Here is a 9,867-nt window from a genome sequence, read left to right on the forward strand (position 1 = left end):
GCGTACTACTGTAGTTTAACTTCCTTGCGCGACGCTACCGAATTTAAAATAATATAGCTATTCTGCATCGGGGCGTTTTGACACACTTTCTGCAACAGCTGATTTTTTTAGACCCGGGTCAGCTTCCGACTGTTAGACTATTGCGGTCGAAATATGTGCTCTAGAACTCTTTTAAAGCCTTTGTTCGCGATACATAATAATGGACGAACGTAAATAATGTACCATGGTTCTATGTCTCCACTATCCACTATCTACGCCATCGACGGAAACAGATCACGAACACATCCGAGGGCCCCAGAACTGTGGTATGAATACGCCTCATCCGTAGCCACAATTTTCTCGACACATGATTCTGGTCTTGTCCATTGAAGATCTAGGCATCCGTCAACTTCCGCTACCTCTTGCATTCACGAGATGTCGCAAGTCACATTGACCTGCAAATTTTTTTGGTTCATGCTTTGTCTCTTCAAACTGTGATTTGTATCTCCAACTTTCAAGATTCGAGCTAAGTGGACAAATCTCAGCTCCAAAGCGGCCAAGTCGTAGACAAGGTTGATTTGTATTGCCAACGAGGTCTCCCCTGCTGCCCAATATCATCAACTGATTTGGCAATCAATAGCTACCGCTTGGCCTACGAGGAGAGTAGCCCCTGGATATTCTCGTTATCCACGATTTCAGTCTCAAAAAGTATCCTATTTGGAAAGGGCAAAGCCAGTCATACTATACCCAAAATTGGCGGAGTATTTAGAGTTGCTGCAAGGCCTGGCCAACACAACCTAATTTTTTTCGTGAAAGCGGCAACAATAGATTGTCTGGCTTGAACATCTATGGTTCTGATTAAAACTTTGGGAACCACCGTGGTTAATTTCACTGCGGGGAAAGTGAGTGAGTTTCGCTATCGACGATCCACACCATCCATGGATACAACGAAAATACGAAAACCATCAGCTTGCCATTGAACCATCGTATACAAGTTTGTTCCCTCCTCGACTTTATACAAACTTAACGCGTGACTCGTGAATGACACAGATCTAGACACTTCCGTCAACTTCCGCTAGTTTCAGGAGTACTAGCTTAACCCCCAAATTTCCTCTTGCTTGGATGCCCAACATTTATTGATGGGGGATATTTTACACATACCTAGGTAATTCCTCACGAAAAAGTCGAACAGTCAAGCAGACCGGTTATCGACATGATTGCAGCCATTGCGAATGAATACCTGCCTGCTATTAAATATGATCAGTTAAGTTGGGACTCTATCGCCACTGCTTGGCCCACGGGGTTGTTGACCGATGGCTACTATTCGCACCATCTACAACTTCCACACCAAGAAAAACTACCAGTCGCGCAGGTGCTTGGGATATCATCATCGTGGGATCAAACCCGTCATCCAGACGATTGGAATTATTATTTTCGAAATTTACAGTCCCAAAAAGATCATGATTCCGTAATAGTCAACTCCGGAGAACCATCACACAGCACAGAAATATTTCTACAGGGATGGCCCGACCAGGCACTTGATACAGTTTGCGGCTGGGGCTCCAGCAAGCAGCATACCCGGCGAGTTCGGAAGGAATTTTCTCAGATATTGAACAAATATCAGGTGGTAACGCTGAATGATGCAGGTTGCGGAGATCTCGCTTGGATAAGCATGGTAGATCTCCGGGGGATCGACTATGTCGGTTATGATATATACGAACGTGCAAACTGGGCCGAGCTGCGACAACGTGGCTATCAACTAGATATTCTTGATGTCACAGCGAATGAATCACGCCCGGCTGACCTGCTTATCTGTCGAGACGTTTTCATCCACTTACCCAACGACATGATTCTTCCTGCGTTGCAGCGATTCCGTCGCTCGGCCTCGCTGCTTCTTACCACAAGCTATACTGGTGACTCCAGTTCGAGTCAAGAGGAGTTCTCCAACTTCCAACGAATGAACGAGCCAAGCCTTCGTCACGCAAAGCTCGATCTGACTCTACCTCCGTTCAACCTCGGCCATCCGCTTGTTCGTATACCCGAGGACTCGCCTAACAAATATCTCGGACTCTGGGACATGACTCGCTTACCAGCTGACCTGTGAGCGATAATACTACCTCCTAAATCCTAGTAAATAGGCTAGGATGACCATTGAAGGGCAAGTTTATTTTAACAACAAGGCTCAATGGCGAAGGAGTGAGAGGAGTCGAGATATTATCCAACACTGCATGGGATGATTACCATTGCCCTCATAACTCTCTCCTGAAACACTCAATTGACACTTTGTTCTGCATATTTTCCCCTGTAAATATAATCTGAAAGCTAGGAAAGATTCCAGAAGGGATGATGTGGCTGACGAAGGAAATCAAGCAGAAGCGGCGATGTAAAAACGATGAGCCCTTGCTTTCACGTCCAGTTACATCACGGTAGTAGTCACAAAATCTCTCCTAGAAGGCTCAATATGCATTTATAACCAGTATATGATTCCAATCCGTGAGACAATATGACACTTGACATCCTTCTATTCAGAAAGGATTTTAATATGGAGACACTCATATCCACATCAACTATCTCCATACCATGATGTAAGCCAGGAAGCGAAACATTCATTTATCTAGCCAATAATACACGACCGCTGCACGACTGTAGCTAGAGTCAGACCTGACCGGGTCCTCTCTCGGCAGCAGATCAATGATGTATTTGTACGTCATCAAAGGTCAACGTACGGTTTGCCGTGTGATAAGAGTTCCAAGACCCATGTCATCGATGCCGATGGTCTCTTGAAATTGGCCCTAAGCAATAAATATCAGGTCTAATAATGCTCAAGAGTATATTGAGATTATCTATGCTTAGCCATTTTACTTTTGTCGCCTCCTATGGTGTTCCTTGAACAAGGTAGCACACGGCAAATGGTATTATCTCCATCAGTATCACCTGGACAATCACTTAAACTTTTGTTCTGACGCCTAGCCTTGCGGTTTGAATCATGGCGTGTTATTTTCTTATTCTATATGTGCTGTTCTCGCTGGTATTTGGGGAACCAGATTGGCCTTATGAATCATTTCAGACAGGAAATTGGCAGCCCCCCCATCTATCACTCAGCGCGATAGGCGAAACGGACCCTGGATACTTTTTTATAGGCGTTCGAAAGTCCAACGAGGCTGGCACCGCTCCAACAGTCTTTGATAATAATGGCGACATGGTGTGGCAGGGCCCGCAAGGAGAGAACCTGGATTTTAAGATGCAAAAACTGTTCGGCCAAGATGTGATCACATACTGGGATGCACAGCCAGATCTTAGAGTGTTGGGATATGGAGCAACGCATATTCTCGACAGCACATACAAAGAGATCTACACAGTCACTCTGCACGATAACTTTCACACTCCTAGCGGAAAAAATTTTGACTCCTATATCGATGGCCACGAGCATTACATCACGCCTCAAAATACCATGCTAGTCTCGGCTCTCAATTTCACCCAAACAAATACTAGCCATCTTAGAAGGGGTACGCCTGATATGTGGGTTTTGGACTCTCTATTCTACGAAATCGACATAAAAACAAACAAGGTCTTGTTCAAATGGGATGCACTCGAGCATATTCCTCTTTCCAAGTCCAGTGTTACCGTACTGGGTGGGAAGAAGTTACATGAGGCCTGGGACGCTTACCATATAAACTCGGTTACTTCCACCAAACACGGATATCTGGTCAATTTTCGGCACATTCGCTCCGTGTTTTATATTAACAAGGACGGCTCTGTCCGCTGGCAACTTTCTGTGAGTATATCTAAGCTTCAAACCTTTGAAGATGTTGGATTTACCCGCTTACTCGGTATTTTGTAGGGTGATAATGACTACTACGGCGATTTAATGAGGGATAATGATTACTACGGCGACTTCAAGAGTGACAATGTTAGCTTTGCATGGCAACATGATGTCCGTGTTCACAACGAAACCGAGGAGAGCCTGGTTCTCAGTCTCTATAACAACGCTGCCATGGACCATGAGGACCCAGGCCCATCAACAGGACTAGTCATCCACGTCGATCTCATCAACAAGAAGGCATGGAGAATCCACGAGCTGACAGATCCAATTGACCATATCGTGAGTGCAACGCAAGGCAGCTTCCAGTTCCTTCCAAGCCCAGGAACAGCACACATGCTGCTGGGCTACGGATCGATACCCAAACTCAAGGAATATGACGGAGACGGCAACGTAGTTCTCCGAGGGCAGTTTGGCAAAGATACATTTTCGGCTAATGCCTACCGCATATTCAAATTCCCGTGGAACGCTACTCCGCACTGGGATCCTGCTCTCTTTGTTAATCGCACAACTTCGCATACAACCAATCTCTACATGAGCTGGAACGGTGCTACAGACCATGACAACTGGGCCATTTTCTCGGTCCCATCTCAGACCTCAACATTGCTAGAAGGCAAGCGTCTGCTGGTGCATGAGCGAACCGGCTTCGAAACTCACATCTCTATTGAGAATAGCGATGCCCGCTTTATCATTGCTGTTGCAAGACATGGCGAGAAAATCTTGGGGAAGTCCTTTGTCGCGGAACTGGGTCAGGAGATAAACTATGTTTGCCCCGTTATTGGTTAACACGAACTCTTGGTAGCTGTTTAAATAGGCTAGACCCAATAAGCTACCAAAGCCTTCGAAAATATACATAGTATAAGTAGCCTAACCTCAGTTTTAAAGACCTATCACAAGTTAACTAACACCATGAAATATTTTTTACCTTATAAGCAACATCGTAGTAACCCTTTTCGTTATTTACAGCAGTTGTTTTTTCTATATAAAAAAAAAAAGAAGCACACAACAGTTATTGTAAGTCTCTGGCCACCTAGCGCCCACGAGTTCGTCCTAGGCGGCTCCCCACCCTAGCGGGGGCCCCCTTCAGCCCTTCACCTGAAGGGCCGGAACTGACATGCAAAAGTCGCCTTTGTGAATTCCAGTAAGGAAACATTTAACAAGGTGCTAGAGCGTAAGTAGGTATAAAATAAATTATTTTCGCTCTTCTTCAGCGAGCCATATTTACCTGGCTACTGCTATTAATCCTTTACTCAGTCGTCTTTTTACTAATCTCTACCATAAGGCACAAAAGAATTGGTCAAAGAGATTATGGTGCGACCTACATATGATCATTTACCTCAGTTCCGGTTCGCAAAATATGACCAAAAAACAAAGAAATATCGCTTTTTGTGAAGTAATAGAGTACTACTGGCCGAAAGGAATGCAATCAGACCAACTGGAATTCCTTGAAACCGGAAATTTTGTTACATGGTACAGGGATGTGAATAACAAGTTATAGTTTACCATGTACATGTTTTTCTAATTGAACCTATAGTACACTTGCGTTGCTACAAGGAAGAAATGCAATGAGCGCTTACGGACAAACAGTACATGAGTTTCAGTTCGTCGAAGGCTGGCACATCCGCTACATCTTGTGCCTTGGCGTTGGTGCTTTGATCCTTAGTGCTTGTGTTGTTGCAGTATGTACTGCGATCCTGCAGAGCTTTGAGGCGGGATTGACGGCTGGCTCATACGCACTTGTATTTGCTGCCGTAGCTCTTGCAGTTTTAAATCTCCTTAGTGCTATCATTTGAGCACGACGCATCCAATTTATAAAATGTGACCACGATCTCTTACTTTTTTGAATATCTCAGTATACGTTGTGATGGCTAGAAGGAGGCTGTTTTCTGCTCCCTTTCCTGGATATTTTTCTGCCCAGTGGCCCCGCCTGGATCTCGGACCTACACATTACATGTGGCTACTAGAGTCAAAATCCGCACTACTGAACCATGCTCAAGTTGTGCACGGAACCTTGCCTCTAATAGCTCTTAGCCTGCCCTTGCCATGAATATCAAGCTTGTTTTGCTTTTCAAATACGTTCAGCTAGCCTTTCAATCAGGTGCAAAGGACGATTCTTTTCTCAAGTCATCGCTTCGGTCTGCGATTGGCAACAATCAATCAATAGATGTAGATTCGTCGCCAATATTAATATGACAATACCACCTTGGGCCATAAGTTTGAAGACACCGCCTAATCGGGTAATTCTGCCATTTCACCACTCTACATTCAAATATATATATTGCATGCAATATGCAATATTATTCCACCAAAATTTGCTATAATATAGAATAATCAATTACAAAGTATATCACAGAATTTTAATTGCTAAAACCGAGTATAGTAGCCACGTGCCTTACGAGTCTCGCTTATACGCTGAGGCATCGATCTAATTATACTATCAATTTTATTTTGATCTAGCGCATCCCAGGCCTCCGATATACACTCCCTAAAGAGCTTCCAATCTGCCTCAGATGTACCACAATGTAGTAGATTAGGATAGAGCTCATAATTTACGTTTGAGCATACGCCACACGGGTTCAATAGGGTTGAGATCTGGCGAGCGTGGCGGCCATTCCATAACGTGTATACCATGACGTTCAAACCATCGCTGAGCAACATAGGAGCGGTGGATTTTAGCGTTATCTTGCTGAAATATAGTTCCAGGCTCATAGTGTTCAATAAACCCTTCTTCAAGCGCTTTTAGGTAGGATTTCGTTGTATAACCACCTCCGCGACCTCGCTGTCCTTCTGAAAAGTCACGCTCCATAATAACAAGTTTTGTACGCCCTCCGAGCCATATTCCAGCCCAAACCATTTGACAAATATCCTTCACATGAGCCTTAACTTGCACCATTCCCTGCCGCTAAGCTTCTCCTCTAAGCCGGGTAACGTATTGGCCGTTTAAATTAGGGATACGTTGAACGCTGCATTCGTCGGAAAATATAAAGCTTTGTAGTTGGGAATTGTAGCGTTCAGCCCTCCAATTTCGGCAAAATCGGACTCGTTTGCGGGCGTTCTCCCTCGAAATTGGGATACAACCTCTTGCTCGATAGCGCTGGAGGAATTTTGAACGTAGGAATCGCTTGATTGCTGATCGAGATGGATGGCTGGGTATACGGGCGCTTAGCTCACTAAGGCTTAGCCAAGGCTCACGACGTGCAAGTAAACAGGTATATTTAATAGTAGAGTACCTATAGACTTTAGGGGCACCTGAACGAGGCAGTGATTTAAGCGTTTGATGCTCTCAGAATCGTTTGATTGTAGAGTATATTGTTGAGCGTGCGACGTTGAACTCAGTAGCCATTTTAGTAGGCGATACACCACATTCATGAGCGTATATAATAGCTGCGCGGGCCTTAGATGAAAGCTCACCCCCTGGCCTTCGATTGCCACTTATTTCAGTGCCAAACCGACGCATATTGGTGGTGTAGGGGGTAGTTGAAGAAGATGAGTGGGGGGTGACGCGAAAATCGCGCTAAAAAAATAGCGCGATGTCTTCAAACTTCTGGACCGCCTTTGTATCAAGCCGGGGTTGGAGTTTAGTCTGGCGATGTAATAAGGAACGCCGTTTCCGAGATCACGGATCGAAAAGTCGGGGACTCGGACTTTTCGAAGGAAATATTTTCGGCGACAGGTCTCGGTTTTCGGCGATGGCCAGACGACTTTCATGATCGTGTCGAGTTAAACCTCATTTATGTAGTTAGGTTATGCATAGATTAGTAATTTGGATCTGATTTATCCAATCTACGAAGATGATCCTGGGGAAGTAAGCCTGACATATGATTGGCTGTAGCAAACTGTTCATAATGTGCATCTGCTGCATCTCTTTCGGGAAGTTCCTCAAGTTCTTCTTTCTTGTTGAAGAAAGAGGGGCAGCCGGTGAGTGGATTCATGCAGTGAGATCACTCTCTGCATACGATACGAGAACGAGAGTACTGACCCATCGCGGCACTAGTCCCCGCGTCGGCAATCACACGTCCGTCTCGCATTGGCCGAGCGCCAACAGCGAGCCCAGACTTCCCTGATCATCAACAAAAGTATGACTCAGCTTACCATAGCTGAATCATGGGAATAATTATGTTCGGCTGACGATTTACATTAGTTGGGCGCCCGGGCACGTCGCGGCTGCACGGGATTGCATCAGATACAAAAAACAACATTATTCAAGTAAGCGTTGAAGTCACTTTATAGGTAGAATTAATGTAGCATTCAAAAAAGGGACCAAGCACAAAGTGAAACTTAGCTTCAGCGGAATTTCGGAGAAGCAAAAAAGGAAAACACTTAGTTCTTCGCATTCTACTACTCTGGTCATAGTGCGCACTTTATAATTCTGCCCTTATCTCAACCCAGTTAGTACCTTAGGGGTCTTTCGGGCACGACTTGCCTAATTGACAGTGTCACGGCACAAACACTATTTCAGAAGGTGCTCGGTACTGCTATCATGGTAGTGAATAGGGCGTCTTACTGCTTCTTGGCTGGGGAAAGCTAGACCAAGCGGAAGTCCGGGGGAGATTGTGTGGGGTTACTATCGCTGTGAAGATACCTTAATTTGAAATGAGACTGGGCAAAAACACATAAATAGATACGCGGCCCAGGTTATGGTATTATAAAAAAACACCGAGCCAAAAAAAAACAGCTTTTGAGGCTTCAATTACAACTGCGATGAAATCCCTTGCTGGTGTGGTACTTCTTGCCAGCAGCGCCCTGGCTTGGCTTCCTCAGGATCAAGACCTCGCTGCTTTTAATGTGTCTCGCTATGAGACACTTGAAAAGCGCTTCAAACCGACCTTGCCCAATGGCGTGAACAAGATTCGTGGTGTCAATTTTGGAGGCAAGTTATGAATACCCTGAAAACATAAAGAGGCGCCAAGTAACCACAAGACTTTAGGATGGCTCATCTGCGAGCCTTGGATGATGAGCAATGAGTGGAACAATGTCATGGGCTGCAACGGCGCTGCGAGTGAGTTTGATTGCATGAGAAACCAGTACTCTGGAAGCAATCGTGAGATTGGCAACACCAAATTTGCAAACCATTGGAGAGATTGGATCAATCCGGCCACAGTCCAGTCCGTTCACGACGTCGGTCTCAATACCATCCGTATCCCCATCGGCTACTGGTCCTATGTCGACATCGTGGATAAAGCTAGCGAGCCTTTTGCCGACGGCAGTCGCATGTTACCATACCTTGACGCAGTCGTCGGAAAGGCCGCCGACCTGGGCCTTTATGTCATTATCGACTTTCATGGAGCCCCTGGCGGCCAGCAGCAGGATGCCTTTACCGGCCAACTGAGCGTCCCCGCCGGTTTCTATAATTCCTACAATTTCGGTCGCGCTGAGAAGTGGCTCTCCTGGATGACGAATCGCATTCACACCAACAACGCCTATCGGTCCGTCGGCATGATCGAGGTCCTCAACGAGCCTGTCTCCCGCCACGACGCTGGCGGTCGGTACCCAGCTCCAGGCGAGGACCCTGGCCTGGTGCAAGACTACTATCCCAACGCCCTCAAGGCTGTGCGAGATGCCGAGGCGTCCATGGGCGTGACTAGTGACAAGAAGTTGCACGTCCAGTTCATGTCAAGCAAGTGGGATTCTGGCGATGCGCGTAGCAACGCACAAGTGAAAAATGACCCTATGACTGCATACGATGACCACAACTATATTGGTTTTGCTTTGAGCGGGACGAGTGACCAGGGGGCGCTTATGAATAGTGCGTGCTCCGATAGCCGTGTTGTAAGCGGTCAAGACTTTACAATTACCGGCGAATGGAGTATGACTTCTGGCGCCGACTGGCATGATGCTAGCTTCTTCAAGAAGTGGTTTACTGCTCAACAACAGCTGTATGAAAAGCCGGGAATGGCCGGGTGGGTGTACTGGACTTGGAAGACGGAGTTGAATGATCCTCGCTGGACGTATTCTTATGCTACTTCTCTCGGATATGTCCCGACTACTGCAGCTGGACTGGAAAGTAATGTATACCAACAGGTCTGTTAGTATTGACTCTGCCTGTCTGCCTTGCTTGCCAGGCCTCC

At 46.0% G+C, this 9,867-nt stretch overlaps 4 protein-coding genes across 4 annotated transcripts; 3 read left to right on the top strand and 1 right to left on the bottom strand.

Annotated features, from left to right (window-relative positions):
• Window positions 1-1,192: 1,192 nt before the first annotated feature.
• On the top strand, window positions 1,193-2,083 carry N7481_012515 (class I SAM-dependent methyltransferase; the record flags this gene model as incomplete). Its single annotated transcript, XM_057271734.1, has 2 exons — window positions 1,193-1,351; window positions 1,499-2,083. 2 exons carry the CDS (start codon window positions 1,193-1,195, stop codon window positions 2,081-2,083), a joined length of 744 nt encoding a protein of 247 aa, XP_057115922.1.
• An 882-nt stretch (window positions 2,084-2,965) lies between these two features.
• On the top strand, window positions 2,966-4,585 carry N7481_012516 (arylsulfotransferase family protein; the record flags this gene model as incomplete). The annotated part of the gene is made up of 2 exons (XM_057271735.1): window positions 2,966-3,754; window positions 3,821-4,585. 2 exons carry the CDS (start codon window positions 2,966-2,968, stop codon window positions 4,583-4,585), a joined length of 1,554 nt encoding a protein of 517 aa, XP_057115923.1.
• A 1,578-nt stretch (window positions 4,586-6,163) lies between these two features.
• N7481_012517 (uncharacterized protein) lies at window positions 6,164-6,653 on the bottom strand (the record flags this gene model as incomplete). The annotated part of the gene is made up of 2 exons (XM_057271736.1): window positions 6,164-6,300; window positions 6,353-6,653. The coding sequence occupies 2 exons, from the start codon at window positions 6,651-6,653 to the stop codon at window positions 6,164-6,166; spliced, it is 438 nt and encodes a 145-aa protein (XP_057115924.1).
• Window positions 6,654-8,500: 1,847 nt separating this feature from the next.
• N7481_012518 (glycoside hydrolase family 5) lies at window positions 8,501-9,829 on the top strand (the record flags this gene model as incomplete). The annotated part of the gene is made up of 2 exons (XM_057271737.1): window positions 8,501-8,654; window positions 8,700-9,829. The coding sequence occupies 2 exons, from the start codon at window positions 8,501-8,503 to the stop codon at window positions 9,827-9,829; spliced, it is 1,284 nt and encodes a 427-aa protein (XP_057115925.1).
• Between the last annotated feature and the right edge of the window lie 38 nt (window positions 9,830-9,867).

This window comes from Penicillium waksmanii, assembly GCF_028829765.1.
Source record: "Penicillium waksmanii strain IBT 27052 chromosome Unknown utg000010l:1.0-3698451.0:1.0-3701458.0, whole genome shotgun sequence".
NCBI classification, from domain to species: Eukaryota; Fungi; Ascomycota; class Eurotiomycetes; order Eurotiales; family Aspergillaceae; genus Penicillium; species Penicillium waksmanii.